Source organism: Phaseolus vulgaris, chromosome 4, assembly GCF_051622355.1.
Source record: "Phaseolus vulgaris cultivar YP4 chromosome 4, ASM5162235v1, whole genome shotgun sequence".
Classification (NCBI taxonomy): Eukaryota; Viridiplantae; Streptophyta; class Magnoliopsida; order Fabales; family Fabaceae; genus Phaseolus; species Phaseolus vulgaris.
Genome location: NC_143501.1, coordinates 39,633,730 through 39,658,103, shown reverse-complemented (window position 1 = coordinate 39,658,103; position 24,374 = coordinate 39,633,730). Strand labels below are relative to the sequence as shown.

The window sequence follows — 24,374 nt, the reverse complement described above, 5'->3', positions numbered from 1 at the left end:
TTCGATACCTTGCCATCGTTGAATGCACACAAGACCTCTCATTCAACCAAACGTCGTCGTAAAGATGCTGGTAGTAGTCAATCGTAATTTTTATTTTTTTATTATTATTGTTATTAATTATTATGTCTTTTTACTTTTATATTTTTATTATTACTATTATTAATTATTATGTCTTTTTACTTTTATTTTTTACGGACTTTGGAGTTTGTCCTTAGAATTAGCAAATCACAGTGAAAAATAAAATAAGAAGCAAGAGAAGAGCACAAATAAAACAATTTAAGCCATAAAATTCAAAGAAATGTGTTGTTTCCACTCTAATAAAAAAAATATGTTTTCACAATATTTTAATCTTAAAATTGGAGAAAATGAGAATTTCTCTGAATTACCACTAAAAAGTTTCACATATTCAGGTACAATAATTTGGTTAGGACATCTATTTATTTGCATCGAGTGCATACAATAAGAATTGAAATATGCATATTTAATGTATTTTGTAAAAGGCAAAACTACATTTTTTGTATAATTTTTTTTTAATTTGTTTTTTCTTTGTTTAAAAATATTTATTTTATTTTAAAGTGTTTTTATTATACTAAATTAACTTGAGTTAATTAAGAAAAAAAAATATTAATATGAGAGATTAGAGTTTTTAATCCTTTGCAAATTCATTACAAGAATAAACTCATTAATTGTCATGAATATGAGTTGATCTATAAAGATAAAGGGACATTAGGAACGCTGCTGAAAACTACACAAAGTAAACACAAACTGGAATATTTAAAAAAAGAATTGTTCTAACTATAATTTATAAGTTAATTTAAATTCGGTATATGTGGATGGCGACTTCGTAGATACAAAATTAAATTAATTATATTACAAAATATATATATATATATATATATATTATTGAAAGTGATTATGAATTAAGATAAAAATTATGTTAACAAATATTATTTTATGAAGAAAGAGATACTAAGATAATGTAAGTGAATGAAAATACATTAGTTAAAATTATAAAAATAGATTTTTTTTTTTATAAAGACTTTCATGTTAGGTATTACTATGCAACATCTCAACTAGGCTGACACCTCAAGTAACAACATCACATGAAAAGTAAAAATTGGGAGACTAGACCCAAAACTCATAAGTTAACAAAAATGATAGACTATATCTATTCATAAAGAATTCTAAGAACATACTAGATGGTACATTTATAATAATATCCTGTTACATTTCTTATAAAATATAGTACTAGACCTTTTTTGTACAATTATGTTAATTAATTTTTTTTTAAATTGAATAATAACTTGTTAATATTCCAAAAATAATTATAATTATAATTAACATATATTATGACCAAATTTTGAAAAATAATAATACAAAAACAATTTTGTAACATTGGTTAGAAATGTAAGTTAAATTTTTGTAATATTTGGTGTTATAAATGATAAAGAAACATAAAATTAGAATAAATATGTAACATTCTATTTAATTTTGTTTTCAATAATTTAATGAATAAATTGAAGCATTTGATAGAAGTTCCAATCTTTATAAAAAAAGTAATTTAGGCTATATGACATGTCCGTCTATAAGTTGCCTATACAATATATCATTATATTCACTAAAAGTTCCTCTTACATTATACATAAAGTAATACAAAAAATGGATATACTTGTAATGGACCACCAAACTCTATGATTGACACAGTAGAAAACTATATATTTTATGTAACACCCAAAAATACATCTACCCAAAAATATATTTAACTATTACAATATATGTTTTACATATTTCTATACAAATTTAGAGTTTTTCAAAATATTTCTATTACAAGATTATGACTTATAGAAATATAAATATTAACAATATAAGGTTCAAAACAACATCTTAAAGCCCTCCACACCCTCTGACACCTTAAAGCGCTCATGTACGTAGTATAGTCATCGCAATTCAAACACAACAAGAAAAGGAAAGTAAGGGTAAGCTAAATTCCATAACATATCTAACTCATGCAAAAAGAACCAATCAAAATTTTTTGGTTCAAAGATTACCAGCGAATCCAAGAGAAAGGATAAGGAGAAGTTCAAACATCCAATACCAAGTGTCTACAGTGAGACCCGGTGTGTATGAACTCCCTCTCAGCTTCGCACCACCTGACATCTTAGTCTATATGACTTAGATCATCAGTGAAGCTAGAGGATCTCTGTTAAAAATAGGTTTTTCATGCTTAATGCCATCAAACAACAACTCATACATTATCCCAAATGTATGACATCAATTTTATACAATTTTTATCATTCATATATAATACATATCATTCAATCACATAACATTTAACACTCATACCATTCAAGATTTTTTCCAACATAAAAAACAATATTTAACTTTCAAACTATCAAAATATAATATTTATGTTCACACAATATAAAATCAAACAATTTTATCAACTAAGATTCCTACAAGAGAAATTGAAACATGGGATCACATCCCTTCCACATTCAAATCTTCTAGCCTAGGGTAATATTAAGTTAAAGTTAGCTTCCCTTACCTGAAAATGCCACTGATGGAAATTTCACTCCAAAATTTAGGAACCTATAGCAAGTTATCCAAATATTACCAAATTTTAGTATATGGTAAAATAAGTTGAGATGAACACTGATAGTTTTCGTTTTGCTGTCAAATTAATATTATTCTAGCGTAGACTTTAATTAACACTAGAGAGATGATAGTATAATTGTGATCAAATGACCCCAAGTCGTATCGTAAAGAATCCAATAGTTAAATTAGTAAATTAGTGGTTAGAATTGACCTGCAAGCAATAAAAGTTAGTAACAACAATAATAAAAAAAAATGGGGTTGAGATAGTTGTGCAGAAAATATAAAAGAGATTAAAGCAGCAAATAAAAAACAGGTTGATCCCCAAGTTCTTCCACCATTGAATTCTTCACAGGTTCTTTAAAGATTAATCCTCTTTCAATCCTCCCATAGAGCTAAACCAGATTGAACATGCACTAATCGTATTTAACTGAAACTCACCAGTAAAGCATGTGTCTACTGGTTTAATTAGTACTCAACTTGTTCCATGCGTATACTCCATGGGAATGCTTATCTCCTCTCTCTTGCATCATGCGCCCAAAAAATTAATTAGAACAATACGAACTAACTAAGAAACCAAACCACGCGTTCAAGTACAACCTCTCACAAAAACCAGTTTTCTAGTGGATTAGAATATTAAAAAAAGTTGCTATAAATAATTAAAAAAAACGAAAATTTTATTGACCAAAACCTCATAACTCAATGGAAAATTACAAAGGAATCAACCAAAAAGGTTTAACCTTCCATGTAGAGGCAAAACAAAAGAATTACAAAGAAGAAAAGAAATTAAGAAAATCCTATGAAGTTCCCCCGTCTCTTTGATGCTTGTTTCCTTTTATAGGCTTTTCTACCACAACGATCTTGGGAAAATATTGTAGTTTAGATTTTGTTAATAGTTTCCAACTTTCCAGAAGAATTATTGTATTTTAGAGACGATTTGTTTCCAATTTTGTTGCTGAGATATTGTAGATTTTAATTTCTCTTTCTACTAAGAATTTCTTTTCTGTTTTGATTCAAGAAGTAACTTGACTTTTGCATATTTAGTCAATCCACAAAGGTAGACACTTCCTTCTGACCATTTACTCTAAAAACACAAAATTAACAAAAAAATAGTTAAGGTCCAAATAAACCCAATTATATGAATATTAGTTAAAACAATATATTTATTTATTGTTATAGTCTAATAATCCATGATTAAAGCTATTGAGTGTGAATATATATGCTCATCAAACACTTTTCTCAACTGTCCCCATCAAGATTGATAACTAAATCATAAAGAAAAAAAGAGAATAAGGGATCTTTAGGGTAAAAATGAAGTTACTCTATTTGAAAATCTGATGGGGTGGAAATGTATCATATTTGCTCAGTTAAAACAATATATTTATTTATTGTTATAGTCTAATTATCCATGATTAAAGCTATTGAGTGTGAATATATATGCTCATCAAACACTTTTCTCAACTGTCCCCATCAAGATTGATAACTAAATCATAAAGAAAAAAAGAGAATAAGGGATCTTTAGGGTAAAAATGAAGTTACTCTATTTGAAAATCTGATGGGGTGGAAATGTATCATATTTGCTCAGTTATAGCATGACGTGATCAGATTTTTGAATAGATGAGTTATGAGAGATAAAATGAAGAGAGAAGGGAGAGAAAGAGAAAGGGAGAGAGATGCGACTGTGACTTTTCTTTTTTCTTTTGTTTCTGTTTTACGATTTCTTACATTTTATGCCACTAAATATAAATGTTAATGTAAGGTAATATATATCTCAACTTTTTGTTCTCTAATCTTTGAATTTGACTATTTTAATTTTATATATAAAGGAAACTATTTGATAAAACTGCTTGAAGTTATGTATGAAAGAAACAATAAGGTAACTCTAATTACATACTTTATAACTTTTCTTGTTCCTATATCACTTTCAATTATACTAATTTTAAAAATGTCTCTATCTAGAATTCTCAATTACGTTGTTTGTTATTTATGCAATCACATTAGAAAGTATAATTCATGTTTTAATATTTTGTTGATAAAAAACTTATTTAAAACGGTCTTTTATTTTTTGTGAACATATAGTCATATAATCACTTGTACCTATCCCAACGTGACCACTTTTCACTTGGCTTACAAATGATCGATTATATTAAAATAAGTTTTTGTGAAGTTGTGCACCTAATCGATTATGTTTTAATTGATTATAAATCATTAATATAATCAATTTTACTCAGATTATTTTGAACTTCTCCGTAATTATTATTTGCTTCATTTATTTACTTTGTTTAACATAGTTTTATTTGAATTAAGATAATGTAATTAGGCAATATATATATATATTTATATATATATATATATATATATATATATATGATACATTTTAATGAGAAGTTCTCTAAAATGATATCCGTAGATAATATTTATGGAATATGATTTTAGTTTAGTATTACAACATCTTATTGTTGAATTATGTACCTGAGTGGAGAGATGGGGTCCAGACACGGTCGGTTGACGTAGTGAAATTGTTGACGTGTCAATCTTCTTCTCTTTCGGGCGGAGAGGGTACCTGCGAAGGCACTCCGACGCTCAAGTAAGTATGAGATTCTAAGTGTGGTTTAGTAAGTGAATGAAAACGTACCTTTCTCTAGCTTGAGCACCGTATTTATAGGATTGCCTAATGGGCTTTCTATCCCTTGGGCTCAGGGTGGTTAAGGATAGGTCTTACCAGTCGTGCTCCGGAATACCCGGGGAACATATCTTCTTTAAACGTGTATTCCTTATTCTTCGGAGGTGTATCTTAACCACCTTAGCTTGTCACATAAATGCCCTCACATTTATTATGCGTTCGGTCGGTCGGCCACGTTCGTCCGGTGCCTACCGGTACACTTGCCCCCCAGGCTCAAGGTGAATAAAAGCCGAAGAGTCGTAATGATTGTTGTGCCTTTCGAGGTGTCAGGCATTAAATGTAACGGAGTGACCGGACGTTCGCTTTTTGTCGAAGGCGGCGGAGATGGATCTGGCGGTGTAGATTAAGTGACGCTTCGACTTCCGACTGATATGGGTCATAGGATGAGCGGGAATCTAACGGATGAGGGTGAGAGGGAAATGCTATAAATAGCGCCTCCAGTTGCAGAGAGACCACGTTTCCTTGAGTTCGGCATCCGAGTTGCTCCGATTGCCGAGTCCACATTGCGAGTTGTTGCGCTGTACGATCCGTAGTTGCCGACCGGGGTGTTAATTTGTGAACGAAAGGTTAGTTATGTCTCAACTTTCTTCAAATAGAGTAGGTAGTAGAGAGTCGAGTGAGAGTGGGGAGTCATCGTCCGGAAGTGACGAAAGTACGAGTGGGTCAATGGGTCCGAGCTATGAGTGGGTAGATGTTAGTGTTAGGAATATACCCACTGTTCTTAGGAAACCGGACGACCTGGATAAAGTGATAGCAAGGGCCCCTGTCGTGCGGTCGGGTTTACCTTCGGATATTCTTATTGCTGAAATATGTGGGTATACCGACCGTGTCTGTCATGGAAGGGAGAATGCTCCGGTAGATTTCTTTTATGTTTATAGTACGTTATTCGCTGATTTAAAAGTGACTTTGCCGTTCGATGAGTTCACGATGGACGTGCTACGGTTTCTCAACCTAGCTCCAACCCAACTTCATCCGAACTCATGGGCGTGCATGCAGGCCTTCCGAATGGTGTGTCAACCTTTTGATTTGATGCCCAGAGCGGAAGTGTTTTTATTTTATTATAACACACACTCGGCCAACCCGGTAATTTGGGTGTCATTGACGAGCCGTCCGGGGAGTGTGCGTTTTGCGGCCTTTACCACATCCTACAAGAACTTCAAGGAACGATATTTCAAGATATTTGTGGAGCCGGAAGGCCGAGAGTATTTTTATAATGCTGATGTTACCAAGTTTCCGTTCCATTGGACCCAGAATCCGACTGTGCTTAACACGAGTTTCCGTACGGCCCTGTCGGCTTTGGATAAGGCCGTTATGGTGGTGTTTGACCAACTCCCTCACAAGTTACCTACGAGGGAGATAATTTCGTTATATGCGTCGTCCGATCCCTGGGCGGATTTTATTGGTATGTCATTGTAAATTTGGTTTGATTGAATAACTTCATTAATAGTGTTTAATTCCTGTGTGTTTTGTAGAAATTATGAGGATGTGCTGATCAACTGTTTGACTAAGTGATAGTATTGCTGCAGAAAGTGTTCTCGGACTTCATATTCGTCATTAATCTGACCGATGACTAGCCTGGAATCACTTTTACAAATTAACTTAGTGATTTCCAATTCTTGAGCGAGGCGTAGACCGGCTAAAATGGCTTCATATTCGGCCTGATTGTTTGAAGTTTTGAAGTCGAATTTTAGGGCTTGCTCGATAACAATCTCGCCGGGTCCTTCCAGAACGACTCCAGCGCCGCACGACCTCTCGTTGGAGGAGCCGTCTATGTATAAAATCCATGATGAGTGTCTAGTCCCGGCCGAGGAAGGAGTGAGTTCGGCTGCAAAATCAGCAAGAGCTTGCGACTTGATGGCTCCTCGTGGTTGGTACTGAATATGGAATTTGGATAGTTCGATCGTCCATCCGATCATTCGTCCGGCTAGATCGGGTTTAATGAGAATCTTTACAATAGGGTAATTTGTCCGAACAATAATACGATGATTTTGAAAATACATACGCATTCGTCGGGCGGTAATGATGAGAGCCATAGCCACCTTTTCGATCATTTGGTATCGGATCTCGGCGCCATGGAGGGCGCGACTAACGAAATAAACTGGACGTTCCTCACAATTGATTTCTTGTACTAAGACTGAACTAACGGCTTCGTTTGAAACGGCGAGGTAGACTATAATCGGCTCTCGGGCGTCCGGATTCTGGATGACCGGTGGGGAGGATAGAAATGTTTTTAATTGGAGGAAGATTTCCTCACATTCGGTCGACCACTCAAAGCGAGATGCTTTTTTCAATAATTGGACGATGAGTCTCGTTCGTTCTGCAAGTTTAGGAACAAATCTGGATAAGGCGGTGAGCCGACCGATGAGTCTTTGAATTTCTTTAATGGAATTGGGGCTTCTCATTTCGGAAATAGCTTTACATTTCTCATGGTTAGCTTCTATGCCTCTATGGGTAAGCATGAAACCTAAGAACTTTCCTCCCTCGATGCCAAACGCACACTTGTCAGGATTGAGTCGCATCTGGTGCTGGCGGAGAGCTTGGAAAACTTCTTTTAGGTCAGCAACGTGTTGCTTACATGAGTCGGACTTGACAACAATGTCATCGACATAAACTTCAACATTCCGACCGATCATGTCGTGGAACACGTGGTCCATTAGTCTTTGATAAGTGGCCCTGGCGTTCTTGAGTCCGAAAGGCATAACTTCATAATAGAAATTATCGGAGTCAGTCATAAAGGTCGTCTTCTTTCGGTCGGCCGGGTGCATTTGGATTTGATTATAACCTGAATAGGCATCAAGGAAGCTGAGGATGTGATGTCCGGCTGCCCCGTCAACGAGACGATCGATGGTAGGCAAAGGATAAGAGTCTTTTGGGCATGCCTTATTGAGGTCCGTGTAGTCAACGCACATTCGCCATTTTCCATTTGCTTTCTTTACCATAACTACATTGACTAGCCATGTAGTGTAATGGGCTTTTCGAATGAATCCGGCTTGTAATAACTTATCAGCTTCGGCACGTGCGGCTTGGCGTCGTTCGTCCCCTAAATTTCTTTTCTTCTGAGCTATTGGTCTAGCTTCTTTATATAACGATAATTGGTGGGTAATGACCTTCGGGTCTACGTCAGGCATGTCAGTGGCTGTCCATGCGAACAAGTCGGCGTTTTTAGCAAGCGTTGTGCCGATGGCCATTTGGTCGTCCGGCTTTAGTGAGGTGCCAATATGTGTAGCGTGACGATCATCGCGAAGTGGGAATGGATGTAAGTCTTCTTCTGCTTCCATGCGGGGGTCGTCCATACGAGGGTCGAGATCAACAAGGGCTATCATCTGACGACGGGACATGCGTCGTCCGGAATGCCGAGTTGGGGATCGTCCTCGTTTTTGCGGGAGTCGGTCGTCCGGATTGGTCGTGTAGAGTTGCCGAGTTGGCTCATTTTTCAAACTCGCAACATAACATTCTCTAGCGATCGACATGGATTGTTGCAATGTCGTCATTTGCTGAAGGGAATTTCATGGCTAAGTGTGGGGTGGAAACAATGGCTTTTAATCTATTGATGGATGGTCGGCCAAGCAGGATGTTGTAGGAAGTCTGGGCATTAACCAGGAGATATGGTACGTTTATTGTTTTATGGAGACCGTCTTCCTCACCAAAGGTTGTATACAAGTCTATATACCCCTTAGTGTCGACTCGTTCACCTGAGAACCCTACAATTTGTTCGTTATAGGGTTGAATGTCTGCTTCTGGGATGCGCATTTTCTTGAAGATTTCCCAGTATCATATATCGACCGAGCTGCCCTGGTCTACCAAAGTCTTGGTGATTGCGAACTTGTCAATTTCCACAGGGATTACCATAGGGTCGTCCTGGGCTGGATCTATGGCTGTGAAGTCGTCGTCAGTGAAAGTGATCGGAGGTATGTGTGGGCGCCTTCTCGTAGTAGCATGAGCGGACTGAATGTCCCGGAGATGTTTCTTTCGGGCGGAATTTGAGCACCCGCCACCGGCAAAGCCTCCAACTATATAATTTGCCTCGTGGTTTGGTTTGCCCAAGGTAACGGGTCCAGCAATCATATTGATGACTTCGCGGACTCGTTGACGAGGGCAGGCGTTTCGGTCGGGACTTGTGCTGCGGGCGCGTGTACGCCGAACGGGGCTTTCACTGCGTTTCCGCGAAGCCTGGCTATGGTTAGCTCGACTTTTGTAGTTATTACGGTATGACCGGTCGTCACCACGGGATGAACGGTCGGTACTTCGTGGTGGGGATCTTGAATTCCTTATCTTCTTGACGAACTGCCGCAAATGGCCAGCCTGGATGAGCTCTTCGATTTTGTCCTTCAACGCTTGACATCCTTCGGTCGTGTGACCGAAATTTCGATGGTACTGACAATGCTTAGCAGTATCTGCATTCGGTGGTGTTTGATATTGTTTTAGTGTCGGAATTAAATCCGTTTGTAGTGCTTCATCTAGGGCTCGTCCCCTCGGCACAGTTAAAGGGGTGTAACTGTTAAACCTGGGGATTCGGCCGCCTCTGTTCCGGTCGGATCTTGGGGTGGTTCGGACGGTCCGTTCGGTCTCGACTTCTCTTTCTTTGCTCGGGGTTTGATCTTTGAGGACTCCGGATCCGACGGCTTTGAACCGTTGGTGATAGTCAATGTGTTCCTCAATTTGCATAAATTTGATTGCTCGACTTCGAAGATCTTCCATGTCTTGAGGCTGCTTTTTGATGAGACTTTCGGTAAAACGGCTCGGCCGGATGACCGAAACCAAATGGTGTAACGCGACTTCCTGTTTGAGTCCTCGGATATGCATACATGCCTTGTTGAATCTATCTAAAAAGCTTCTGAGAGATTCACCTTTCTCTTGTTGTACCGCTAGCAGAGACATGGAGGACATGTGATGCGGTCGGCTGGTGGCATATTGAGTAGAGAATTTTGCGGCTAAGACGTCGAAGTCGTCAATGGAATTCGGAGGCAGCTGTGTAAACCAAGTAAGAGGTTCTTCCTGGAGCGACGTGGGGAATACTTTACACCACACATTGTTATCCGTGGTATACAAAGTCATTTGCGTCTTGTAAACATTTAAATGCTCGTCTGTGTCGGTCGAGCCGTCATAGAGTTTAATGGCGAGGCCTCTCCACTTGTCAGGAAGTGGTGTGGTGATGATTTCGTCTGTAAAAGGATGACCCCTTTTACTTAACTTTCTTTCGACTATTTCAGTTCTGGAAGCAGGATTGGTGTCGGCCGGTGTAGGTATGCGAGAGGCGGTTCGGTCGGCCATATGGGATTGGCCTTCTCGTTCGGGATTATCGACCTGTCGCTGGAGTTGTGCATTCTGCTCTCTCAATAAGGCGATTTCTTCCTCTTGACGGCGTCTATCCTCTTCGTGTTGACAACGGTCTTCCATCCCCTTTTGCCGCAGTTCCTCCATCTGAGTTTGGAGGGTTTGAATCATAGTCATCTGTTCTGCCATAGCGTCGTTGTTGTTCCTTGTTGCAACCATTATAGCTTTAAAAATTGAAATCTTGCCTCGACCCCACGGTGGGCGCCAATTGTACCTGAGTGGAGAGATGGGGCCCAAGCACGGTCGGTTGACGTAGTGAAATTGCTGACGTGTCGATCTTCTTCTCTTTCGGGCGGGGGAGGGTACCTGCGAAGGCACTCCGACGCTCAAGTAAGTATGAGATTCTAAGTGTGGTTTAGTAAGTGAGTGAAAACGTACCTTTCTCTAGCTTGAGCACCGTATTTATAGGATTGCCTAATGGGCTTTCTATCCCTTGGGCTGAGGGTGGTTATGGATAGGTCTTACCAGTCGTGCTCCGGAATACCCGGGGAACATATCTTCTTTAAACGCGTATTCCTTATTCTTCGAAGGTGTATCTTAACCACCTTAGCTTGTCACATAAATGCCCTCACATTTATTATGCGTTCGGTCGGTCGGCCACGTTCGTCCGGTGCCTACCGGTACAAATTATGTTAAAATAGTCTTCTAGTTTGAGAAGAAATTCACACAAAGTGACAAATAATAATAATCTTTTATGGAAATATGTATGGAAATATAATTAATATAAAAAGATGTAACACCCTAAAATTAATATCAAACCAAATATAAACTTTATTGATTCCCTTAATAAATGTATAAATACAACTATTTACAAAAGAAGAAAATAAAATCATTATTCCTATATTTGATAGCTTGAAACTTCCATGGATGAGCTTGGTCCTTGACTTGTTGGTGGGATTGACAAGAATGGAGGTCAAGAAGGAGCTGTGAAGAACTCTTGACTCCTTGGAGTGCCATGAGGAGTGTGGAGAGTAATAGGCTAGACCTAATCACTAGAAGAAAATGAGAGAGATAAAAAGAGGTATCCACCCTAAAGAGAGTAGACGAGAAGAGCTATGCTTGCAATATGGGAAACATAACTCTAATATAGTTGATTTGAATTTTCAAGAGTCAAGCATTCCTATTTATAAATATAGGGTCCGACCAAATTACAAAAGAAATGGTGGAAGATTTAAATTTGAATTGGACGCCCAAACCAAGTAACGTGACAAGTGTGAAGGCAATGTGAACAATGTGAGCAATGTGATGAAACTAGACGTGTTAGGTCTCATGTGACAGGCTTAGGGTTTAAGATGAGTCATAATTGAGTCCAATTAAACTCTTGGTAGATTTAGATATATTTGAAGAATTAAAATTGCAATAATAACTAACATAATATATACACAAATATTAAAAAAATTTAGTTTAATTATACATTAGTGTCGGCTTAGCCCACGCTTATCAACCTGATCTAATAAAACAAATATAATAAATTACATGTGATAAATGTTAACCACGTGGTTCTCATTTTTACTTTTCCTTTTTCTAAATCATGCAAGTTCAATCTAGAGAACATTTGTCCTATTTATGTCTTCCAATTGCTTCATTTGCAACTGAATTTCTATGTTTGAAGGTCCTTTTTAGGTCGATTTGTGTGTTAGTTCAAATTTTAGCTCGATTTCAATGTTTGAACATTGCCAATAAGAAATATTCAGCTTGATTATAAAAAAAGAATTACGACATCTTTTTGAAATGTATTTTCTTAATGTGGCATATTCTTTTATGTTATAGAAGTAGGCTGAAACTAACATAACCCGTGTTGCAACTTCAACAACCATTGTATCATAAAAGTTCACATAACTAGTGAAGTTTATGTACTTAAGCTTTCATGGTTTGGATTCCCTATAGTGATTATCATGCCTAGAGTTACATCTACACTCTAGTGTAGAAAATACATATAACACCGGTTCTAGGAGACATATAATACCGGTTCATCACCGATTTAGATCTGAACGATATAAAATGTCAATTATATATAACATCGGTGTAAACACCGATGTAATATATACAAAAATCTGAAAAAAAATATTAAAAAATATGTGCTCCAGAAGACACATATAACATCGGTTGTGGCTCCCAACCAGTGTTATATGTGCTCTAGAATCACATACTAAACCCTAAACCCAATATCAAAACGTTCAACATATAAAAATTAAAACAACATTTTAAAAAAAATTCGATTTCTAATAAAATCAAGCACACAATTAGTAAATGAGTAATAACAATTAAAAGACATGATATATTAAAACCATGAAATATTGTAAAGCGTTATCTGACTCGACATATTTAAATAATATTTTTTTTAAAAATTCAAATAATGGAATAGATCTTAATACTTGAAAGGGAATGAAAAAAATTAACATTTTGGTAACTCAGGAAATCATCATTTAACAACGAACAAAACTTTTAAGTTTTCAATAAAATCAAACGCATAATTCACAAACGAGTAATAATAATAAATAAATAAATAAATTTTATTAATAAACAATTTTATACTCTAAAAATGTCATTTTTGCAAAATACTTCAAAAACAAATATATAATTTTTCAAATTCAAATATTGGAACAAATCTTAACTATTGAAAAACAGTAAACAAACTTTACCTTATGGTAACTTAATAAATTATCATTTAATATTGTATGAAAATTTCCAGTTTTTAATAAAACCAAACACATAATTCGTATATAGGTAATTATCATAAAAATAATTAAAAAAACACAATACAATAAAACAACTAAATATTGTAAAAGTATAATTAATACAAAAATATTTAAAAATTAATTTATTATTTTTTAAATTCAAATATTGAAACATACCTCAATAGTTGAAAGAGAGTGAATATATATTACATTTTGGTAACTCAACAAACTATCATTTACTATTCTAAGAAACTTCTTAGTTTCTAATAAAACCAAGCACACAATTCGTAAATAAGTAACAATAATAATAATTAAAAAAACATGATAGAATAAAATAATTCAACAATATAAAGAAGTAATTGGTGAAAAAGGTTTAAAAACAAATTTATTGTATTCTAAATTCAAATATTGAAATAGACCTCGATAATTGAAAGAGAGTCAACCTATTTGACCTTTTAGTAACACAATAAATTATCATCTACCATTGTAGAAATTTTGTAGGTTTTCATAAGACCAAAACACATGATTCGTAAATAAGTAATCATATTAATAATAATAATAATAATAATTAAAAATATGATACAATTAAATACTCTTTTTTTTTAAAATTATTGTTGTTTAAATTCAATATCATCTAATACTCTAAGAAATTTGTCAGTTTCTAGGCAAACACACAATTCGTAAGTGAGTAATAATTACAAAAATCTTATGATAGAATTAAATATTGTAAAAGAGTAATTTATGCAAAATATTTAAAAATAAACTCATCGTAAATTTATTATTTTTTAAATTCAATATCATTTATTACTATAAGAAGCTTTTTAGTTTTTAATAAAACCAAGCACAAACCCATAAATAAGTAATAATAATAATAATTATTAAAAAAAAATATGATACAATGAAATAATTTAATATGATAAAGGAGTAGTTGGTACAAAAAATTTAAAAATGAATTTATTGAACTTTAAATTCAAATATTAAAATAGACATCAATATTTGTAAGAGAATGATTTGATCTGATCTTTTCGTAACTCAATAAATTATCATATACCATTGTAGAAAGTTTTTCAAGTTTTGATAAAACCAAACACATGATTCGTAGTGCAAGTGGTTTATAAACAACCTAACAAATATAGGAAGAAAACCTCTACTGAAGTGATTGATTCTCATAATATGATCTTGGGCCATGTATTGGGCCAATTAGAGTAGGGTGTAAATAGGAAAAGAAAGAGTGTAGTTAGAGTTACAATTGGACCCTTGAACCCAATGCAACTCTATGTTAGAATATATGGCCTTAAAGGAAAGGGGGAGGGGGGGGGGGGGGGTGTGAATTGTTTAAGAGGGGTTTTTGAAAACTTTTTCAGCTAGAACAAAATCCTTTGTATGAAACTCAATCATAAATTCAGTTAGGCAATATATTAAGCACAAAAACAGCAAAGCACCAGAAAAACAATGAGTTGTTTCATCGAAACAATCGGTTGTTATATCAACAAAGTAATAACAACTGAATTTAAATGAGTTTAAGGGAAGAAAGAGATACACAAACAGTTTATACTGGTTAATTCTTAAACCAAGAGCTACATCTAGTCCCCAGAAGCCACTAGGCAATCCACTAAGCAATCAAAACAGATTACACACAAACCACCAAAGAAGTGACCTTGAACCCTTCAAGAAACACACTCTCTTTGGCACAACACACACCAAGAATGTTGATCATGACCACCTCAAGAGCACACATACTTGGCAACAACACCAGTATTTACAGAATATTCAGAATGAATTACACTTGTTTACAAAACAATCTGAAATCAATACAAATGTAATCATATTCCATTATCTCTTGAGAAAACCCAAAGCTTGATGTGAATGTTCAAAACTGGAAAGCAATCTTTCACAACTGAAAAAATCAAATATGTTTTTCTTTTCTTTTTTTATAAAACATAAACAAATTATTTATATCTTTCAAAGATTGGTCAAAGCATTTAATAGAGGAGCATATTCGATTGGAAACCTTTTAAAGCACACTCAACTAACAAAACAAAATTTTGTTAGGATTTTCAAAGAAACAATCTATTGAAACCACGTAACAATCGATTATTTTGGTGTGACAGCAAGTCAACCAACCAAAATAGTTTTCAACCTTTTCAAAAACACCTAAGAGTAAAACAATCGGTTGTTTCAACAAAACAACAGGTTGTTTTTCACTTAGTTTGAAAAACATTTTAAACTTAAAAAGGTTTTAAAACACATGAGCTTTAGATTCAACAAAGAGTTGATTACACATTTAAACTACCCAAATCTTGTCCTAAACACAACAACAACTTTAGCCTTTCATCAAACACTTGGATTTGGATTCTTCAAAGCCTTTGATCACTTTTGATCAACAATCTCCCCCTATTTGATGAAGACAAATCCCTGGTTTCTTGTGTTGGACTTTGTTTGAATCTGAAGCAATTTCTGCAAAACAAAACTTATGCAACACACAACATCTATAGCAGCAAATTATAATAGCACATTTACTAAACAATGTATCAGACAAACAACCAGTTGTTTCCTCGATTCAATCGGTTGTTTATGTGAGCAGAAGCAGAAAACAGTTTCAATTTCAGAAATTGGAGAGATTTAACAGTTTGAAACATATTATAGAAAGCAGAGAACACAAAAACCAACCAATTCTCCCCCTATTTGTCTTCCCAAATAGACTTTAAGAATTAAAAACAATTTAAGAGAGATTTTGAGAGTCAAGAATGCCTAATTCGTTTCTTAAGAAGAAAAACCTTTCTTTTGGTAGAGGTTTTGTGAATATATCAGCAGTTGCAATTTTGTTTCAATAAATTTCACTTCACAATCTTCATTGTTCACATGATCCCGTATGAAGTGATGACGAATCTCAATGTGCTTAGTTCTTGAGTGTTGAATATGATTTTTGGTTGAGATTTATAGCACTTGTGTTGTCACAAAGCAAAGGAACCTTGTGGATCTTCAATCCAAAATCTGCAAGTTGTTGTTTAAGCCAAAGTATTTGTGCACAACAGCTTCCAACAACAATGTATTCAGCCTCTGCAGTAGAAAGAGCTACACAAGCTTGCTTCTTACTATGCCAAGAGATGAGGCTTGATCCAAGAAGATGACAAGTACCACTTGTGCTTTTTTTTGTCCAGCTTACACCCTGCAAAATCAAAATTTTAATATCCAATTAAGTGTATAGGAGAGTGAGAAGGATACCATACACCAACATTAGTTGTTCCTTTGAGATATTTAAGAATCCTTTTTGTAGCTTTGAAGAGAGATTCCTTTGGATTTGTTTGATATCTTGCACAAAGACATACGACAAACATGATATCCGGTCTACTTACTGTGAGATAGAGTAAGGAACCAACTAAACCTCTATCTTTGGTTTAATCTATCCCTTTTCCAGCAGCATCTGCATCCATATAACAGCTTGAAGGCATAGGTGTGCTAGCTTCCTTGCAATTTTCCATTTCAAATTTCTTGAGAATTTCTTTGCAATATTTTTATTGACATAGAAAAATTCCATCATTTGTTTGCTTGACCTGCAATCAAAGAAACAAAGAAAGCTCCCCCATCATAGACATTTCAAACTCACCTTGCATAGCTGCCATAAATTCTTCACACAAACTATCTTGGGTAGCACCAAAGATGATGTCATCAACATAGATTTGCACTAGGATAATTTCAGAATTTGACTTCTTGATGAAAAGAGTTTTGTCAATCATTCCTCTTTCATAACCATGTGACAAAAGGAAATTGCTATGCATCTCATACCACTGCCTTGGAGCTTGCTTCAGCCCATACAATGCCTTTTTCAACTTAAAAACATGATTAGGATGTTGATGATCCTCTAAACCCGGTGGTTGCTCATCATACATTTCTTCATTGATAAAGCCATTGAGAAAAACACTCTTCACATCCATTTAAAAGAGTTTGAATTCACTCATACAAGCAAAAGCCAACAGCAACCTCACAGCTTCCAATCTTGCAACAGAGGCAAAGATTTCTTGATTGTAGACTTTGGCAACTAACCTTGCCTTGTTTCTTGTAATTACTCCAGCCTCATCAAACTTGTTTCTGAAAACCCACTTAGATCCAATGATGTTCATTTCATCTATCTTGGGAACCAAAAACCACACATCATTCCTAGCAAACTGATTCAACTCTTCATGCATAGCTTCCACCCATTTTTCATCTTTAAGAGCTTCTTCAATAGACTTAGGTTCAACTTGAGAGACAAAAGCAGTGTGCCTGCAGAAGTTTGAGATAGAACTACGTGTAGAAACACCCTTATTTATCTGCCCAATGATGTTCTCCACTGACAGATCTCTTGGTATTCTCTATTCTTTAGGCAACTCACTCTGTTGCAAAATTTCAATTGGTTGTTTCGAGGAACCAACCAGTTATTTTTCTGCACAACAATCCAACTTCTCCAAGTTGATATTCTGCTCATCCTCTTCTCTGCTGTTCTTTGAGACTTGAATGCTTTTATGATCAACTTCATCAAACACTACATGAACAAATTCTTCTACAGTCATGAGCCTCTAGTTGTAGATCCTATAGGCATGACTATTTAAGGAATAACCAATAAAGATTCCACGATAAGCTTTTTCATCAAATTTTCCTATATTTTCTTTCCCATTATTCAGAACAAAACAACTGCATCCAAACACTCTTAGGTGACAAATGTTTGGCTTCCTTCCATTGAAGAGTTCATAGGGAGTTTTCTTCAAGATTGGCCTTATTATCACTTTATTCATCACATAGGAAGAGGTGTTAACAGCATCAACCCAAAAGTATTTGGGTAAGAAGGATTCACTTAGCATGGTTCTGGCTAACTCTTCAAGAGATCTGATGAGAATCAAATAAAGGAGGCTTTTATTAATGAAGGAAGAGGACATTCGCCTTCACATTTGAAGTTCTTCCTTCTAGTCTTCTCAAAATTAAAAGAAGACATAAAATAAAGAGAGGCCCAAGCCCAAAGCCCAAAGCCCAAGAAGGCCAAAGCCCAAAAAGCCCAAGTCCATCCCATGAGGGGCAAGGCCAAACTTTGAATTACTCTTGTATAGTTGTAGGAGGTGTGGTTATTAAATAAAGGAGTGTGAATATGTAATAAAGTCACATTCTCCATGTGACTTAGGAGAGTGGTGTAGGTGTAGTTTTTAGGAGGTGTCATAGTAGAAAAAGGTCACACCTCCCATGTGACTTGTTTTTGGTGGGAATTTCAAATGAGTTTTATTTGAAATTTCCCACCTATTTTTCAGCAACCTCACACTATAAATAGAGGTGTGGGCTCTTGTAAAATTCATATTTGAATTTTGAATTAGAGAAACTCTACTCAATTTGAGAGAGAATTGGAGAGCTTTGTGCCTTCCTCACTTAGTCTTATCTTAAGAGTTCTTGGTTACCTCAAGTGGCGGCATAACACACTCATCTTGGAGTCTCCATCCTCTAAGTGGCGTGTTCATCCAACCAATCCTCCATCTTCATGAGCTTTCTCTTCTCCTTCCTTCCTTCTCTTTTTATGTTCATGTCTTAGTTTGTTTCCTTTGCTTTTTCAGTTCGGTTTTCTAGCTTCTATTTCTTTTTGCTTCGATCATTTACTTTTTGCTGTTCATCTTTTGCTTCTCCTTCATTTCTAGTTGTTGTTTTGATTCAATTGACAATACATGGATCTTCCATGTGAGTTTGGGTTTTGGTACTAGTCTTGGTGAGTTCTTGAACATAGAACCTTGATCCAATTCTATCAAAAAGTGCCTATCTCATATCCAACTCAAGTTGATTCCTAAGAATGTCAAGAATCATTCATATTGTGCTATTGGAATCACATCAAGATCTGTTCTTTCTTTCCACTACACCATTTTGTTGAGGAGTTCTTGGTACAAAGAAGTTGTGTAAGATCCCCATCTTCTCACAGAATTTGCTGAATTTCTCATTTTGAAATTCCCCTTCATGATCACTTCTTATGGAACCAATGTTGTTGTCTTTTGTGTTTTGTAACCTTCTAGCAAGCTTTTTGAAGGCAGAGAAGGAATCACTCTTTGATTCCAAGAAGAGAGTCCATGTGTACCTAGAGAAATCATCCAAAATAGCAAGAGCACAATAGTTGCAATCAAGACTCATGGTTGTTGAAGGTCCAAACAAATCCATATGGAGCAGCTCAAGGGGTTTTAAAGATGAAACAACATTTTTTATTTTGAAGGAGTTTTTAACTTGTTTCCCCTTTTGACATGCTTCACATATGTGGTCCTTCTCAAACTTAAGCTTGGGCAACTCAATCACAAGATTTTTTGAGATTAATTTGTTTAAGTGATTCATGTGAATGTGAGCAATTCTTCTATGCCATAACCAAGATTCATCATGCTTAGAAAGAAGACAAACAATAGAACAAGGAGAAGAAATATCCAAGAGATAGACATTGTTGATTCTCTTACCAATCAACATTACCTCTTTTGAGTTGGGAGGGTAGATTTCACAAGAGTTTGTCTTGAAGATTACTTGATAGCCTTTGTCACACAGGTGGCTAATGCTAAGCAAGTTGGGTTTTAGTCCCTCTATATACAAGACATCATGAATGAGAAGGATACTCTTTTCTCCTATAGAGCCTTTTCCAAGAATTCTTCCTTTGTTGTTATCTCCATATGTTACGTGGCCTTCTTGTTTGAAGGTGATGCTCACAAACTTTGATCTATCTCCTGTCATGTGTTTTGAGCAACCACTGTCCAAATACAACTGTTGCATGCTTTCCATCAAATTTCCCTACAAAGTAAAATTTCAAGTACAAAGATTTGGTCCCCTTTTAAATGTGGGTCCTTTTGATTTACATTCATCATTGGGAATTCCAGAATCTGTAGGAATCCATCTCATAATGCCTTTAGAAACAAAATATTTCCTAATTTTATAGAATCTGACAGAATGGTCTCTTTTCAATAAAAGCATGTAACAACCAGTTGTTTCGATAAAACAATCGGTTGTTTTTCTGGCAGTTTTGAAAATGATTTTGAAAACTTGTCTTGCTTGTTCTGTGGATTAAAACCCAATCCAGCTTTTCCGAAAACACAATTTTGGTATGCCAAAACATTTTCAAAGTTAGTTTTACCATTTGAAAGCTTATCCACAGTTCTTACTAGATAATGAACTTTCTTTTCAAAGTTTTCACAATTTTCGCAAATAAGAGAGTCACACTTGCAAGAAGAGTTTTTGTAAAAAATTTCAAGGTTTTCAAAATCTGTTTTTGAATTTTCCAATTCTTCTTCCAGTGATTTGACTTTGTTTTCAAGCCAGTTGTTCATTCCTTCCCTTCAACCTGTTGTGTTAGAATGTATGGCTTTAAACTAGAGGGGGGGGGGTGAATGGTTTAAAGAGGGTTTTCGCAAACTCTTTAGTCTAGAATGAAATTCCTTCGAGAAAAAATTGATTCAGAATTCAGTTTGCCAAAACACAAAGCAATTTAGCACATCACCAGAAAAACAATCGATTGTTTCGCAGAAACAATTAGTTGTTTATACCAGTTAACAAATATAAACTGAAATTAAAGAGTTTAAGGGATAGAGAGATTGCACACACAGGTTTATACTGGTTCACTCTTAAACCAAGAGCTACATCCAGTCTTCCCAGAAACCACTGGGGAATCCACTAAGTAACCAAACTTAAATTACTTACAACACCACCAAAGAAGTGACCTTGATCCCCTCTAGACACACACTTCCTTTGGCTCAGCACAAACACCACCAAGAATGTTGATCTTGACAACCTCAAGAGCACACAACACTTCTCAGCTTCACACACAGAGTTTACACAAAGTACAAAAGGATTACACTTGTTATAGAATGATCTGAAATCAATACAAATGAAAATCCTATTCCACAATCTCTTGATCAAAGCAATCTCAAAGCAATCTTCAACTCTTTGAAAAGCAAAAACAGTGAAAAACTCAAATATGTTTTTCTATGATTAAATCTCAGTTTCTTGTTTGGTACATAATCTAAACAAACTCTTTATTACTTTCAAAGACTGGTCAAAGCATTTAAAATTGGAGCGCATTCAGTTATAAGATCATTTAAAGCTCAGTCAAAGCACAAAACAGTTTTCTGTTATGGTCCCAAAACAAACAATCGGTTGAATGCTCGAATCAATCGGTTGTTTTAGTTTGACAGCAAGTCAACCACTAAAAACAGTTTTCAACCTTTCTCAAAACACCTAAGTATAAAACAATCGGTTGTTTCGACAAAACAACAGGTTGTTTTTCACTTAGTTTGAAAAACAATTTCAATTAAAAAGGTTTGAGAATACTTAAGCTTTGGATTCAATCAATAGTGGATTTATACAGATAATCTACCCTAGATCCTATTCTAAAACAACTCAGCTACAACAAGTACATCCAACCTTCCATTAAACTCAAAGGATTTGGATTCTTCAAAGCTTGAACACACTTGATTCAACAATCTCCCCCTATTTGATGAAGAGAAATCCTTGGTTGCTTGTGTTGGATTTGATTGAATATGAAGCAGTTCCTGTAAAAACAACATATATACAATCCAATGTTTCCTACAACAGCATGTTAGATTTTCACATGTTGAAAACAATATTCCAGACAAACAATCAGTTGTTTACATGAAACAATCGGTTGTTTCTATCAACAGAAGCAGAAACAATTATGATATTAGGATTTCAGCAGTTGTAAAAAATTCCAAACAAAGATACACAAGAACCAATCAATTCTCCCCCTATTTGTCTTTACAAATAGACTATAACAGGTATAAAACAGATTTAGGAAAGATTTTGAAGGTCAAGGATACCTAACTCATTTCGCCAAAAGAAGAACCTCTCTTTTTGTAGTGGTTTTGGGAAGATATCAGCTAGCTACAACTTTGTCTCAATAAACTTCACTTCACAGTCCCCATTGCTAACAAGATCCCTGATGAAATGATGGCGTATCTCAATATGCTTAGTTCTTGAGTGCTGAATCTGATTTTTGGTAAGATTGATAGCATTTGTATTGTCACACATCAAAAGGACCTTGTTGATATGCAATCCAAAGTCTGCAAGTTGTTGTTTGAGCCATAGGATTTTTGCACAACAGCTTCCAACAACTATGTACTCAGCCTCAGTAGGTGAGAGAGCCACACAAGCTTGCTTCTTGTTATGCCATGAGATGAGGCTTGAACCAAGAAGGTGGCAAGTGCCACTTGTGCTTTTCCTATCTAGCTTGCATCCTGCAAAATCAGAATCTGAATAGCCAATTAAATGAATGGGAGAGTGAGACGGATAACATAACCCAACAGTTCATGTTCCTTCGAGATATTTCATAATTCTCTTTGCAGCTTTGAAGTGGGATTCTTTTGGATTTGCTTGATATCTTGCACAAAGACATACCGCAAACAAAATGTCTGGTCTACTTGCTGTTAGATATAGCAAAGAGCCAATCAAACCTCTGTATTTTGTTTGATCTACCCCTTTTCCAGCAGCATATGCATCCATATAGCAGCTTGAGGGCATAGGTGTGTTTGCTTCCTTGCAACTCTCCATTTCAAATTTCTTGAGAATCTCTTTACAATACTTTGCAATCCAAGAAAGAAAGACAGTCCTCCCATCACAGACATTTCAAACTCACCTTTCATAGCAGCCACAAATTCTTCACACAAACTATCTTGTGTAGCACCAAAGATGATGTCATCAACATAGATTTGCACAAGGATAATTTCAGAATTTGACTTTTTGATAATGAGAGTCTTGTCAATCATTCCCCTTTCATAGCCATGTAACAAAAGGAAGTTGCTAAGCCTTTCATACCACTGCCTTGGAGCTGGCTTGAACCCCATACAAAGCCTTTTTCAGCTTGAAGACATAAATGGGATATTGATGATCTTCAAAGCCCTGTGGTTGATCCACATACACTTCCTCATTGATGTAGCCATTCAAAAAAGCACTCTTGACATCCATTTGAAAGAGTTTAAAACCACTCATACATGCAAAAGCTAGCAGCAACCTCACAACCTCCAATCTTGCAACAGGAGCAAAGGTTTCAACATAATCAATTCCCTCCTCTTGATTCTAGCCTTTGGCAACTAGCCTTGCTTTGTTTCTTGTGATCACTCCATCCTCATCCAGTTTGTTTCTGAAGATCCACTTCGAACCAATGATGTTCATCTCAGCTGTTTTAGGGACAAGAAACCATACCTCATTCCTTGCAAACTGATTCAGCTCTCCATGCATAGCTTCAACCCATTTTTCATCCTTGAGAGCTTCATCAATTGACTTTGGTTCAATTTGAGAGACAAAAGCAGTGTGCCTACAGAAGTTTGAGATAGAGCTACATGTAGAAACACCCTCCTTTATCTGCCCAATGATGTTCTCCACTGACAGATCTCTAGGAATCCTCCATTCTTTGGGCAACTCACTCTGCTACAGAATTTCAATCGGTTGTTTCGAGCAATCAACCGGTTGTTTTTCTGCACATATGTTCAGCTTCTCCAAACAGATGTTCTGCTCATCCTCTTCAGCACTGTTCTTCGAGATTTGAATGCTTTTGCGATCCACTTCATCAAAGACAACATGAACAAACTCTTTTATAGTCATTAGCCTCTTGTTGTAGATTCTGTATGCATGACTATTTAGAGAATAGCCTATGAAGATACCATGATCAACTTTTTCATCAAATTTCCCTAGGTTTTCCTTTCCATTGTTTAGAACAAGGCAGCTGCAACCAAAAACTATGAGATGATTGATGTTTGGTTTCCTTCCATTGAAGAGCTCATAGGGAGTCTTCTTCAGAATTTGCCTTATTAGCACTCTATTCATCACATAGCATGAAGTGCTAACAACATCAACCCAAAAATACTTGGGAAGAGAAGATTCACTTAGCATTGTTCTAGCTAATTCTTCAAGAGATCTGTTATTCCTTTCCACTACACCATTCTGTTGTGGAGTTCTTGGAGCTGAAAAATTGTGCAGAATTCCCATCTTTTCACAAAACTTGCTGAACTTTTCATTTTGGAATTCACCTCCATGATCACTTCTTATTGAGCCTATGTTGTTGTTCTTTGTATTTTGCAATCTTTTAGCACGCTTCTTGA

At 35.7% G+C, this 24,374-nt stretch overlaps 1 protein-coding gene across 1 annotated transcript; it reads right to left on the bottom strand.

Moving 5' to 3' along the window:
- Positions 1-16,690: 16,690 nt before the first annotated feature.
- On the bottom strand, positions 16,691-24,165 carry LOC150028055 (uncharacterized). Its single transcript, XM_090301030.1, has 6 exons — positions 23,937-24,165; positions 23,740-23,837; positions 23,092-23,175; positions 19,747-20,058; positions 17,269-17,417; positions 16,691-16,841 (listed from the first exon to the last, which is right to left on the bottom strand). Exons 1-6 carry the CDS (start codon positions 24,163-24,165, stop codon positions 16,691-16,693), a joined length of 1,023 nt encoding a protein of 340 aa, XP_090157156.1.
- Positions 24,166-24,374: the final 209 nt, after the last annotated feature.

Coding starts and splice junctions, on each gene's coding strand:
- LOC150028055 (XM_090301030.1), bottom strand. CDS start 24,165: ATGCTAAGTGAATCTTCTCTTCCCAAGTATTTTTGGGTTGATGTTGTT. Junction 23,838..23,936: donor TGATGAAAAAGTTGATCATG/GTATCTTCATAG, acceptor TCTTTGATGAAG/TGGATCGCAAAAGCATTCAA. Junction 16,842..17,268: donor GCAAGATTGGAAGCTGTGAG/GTTGCTGTTGGC, acceptor CTTTGATTGCAG/GTCAAGCAAACAAATGATGG.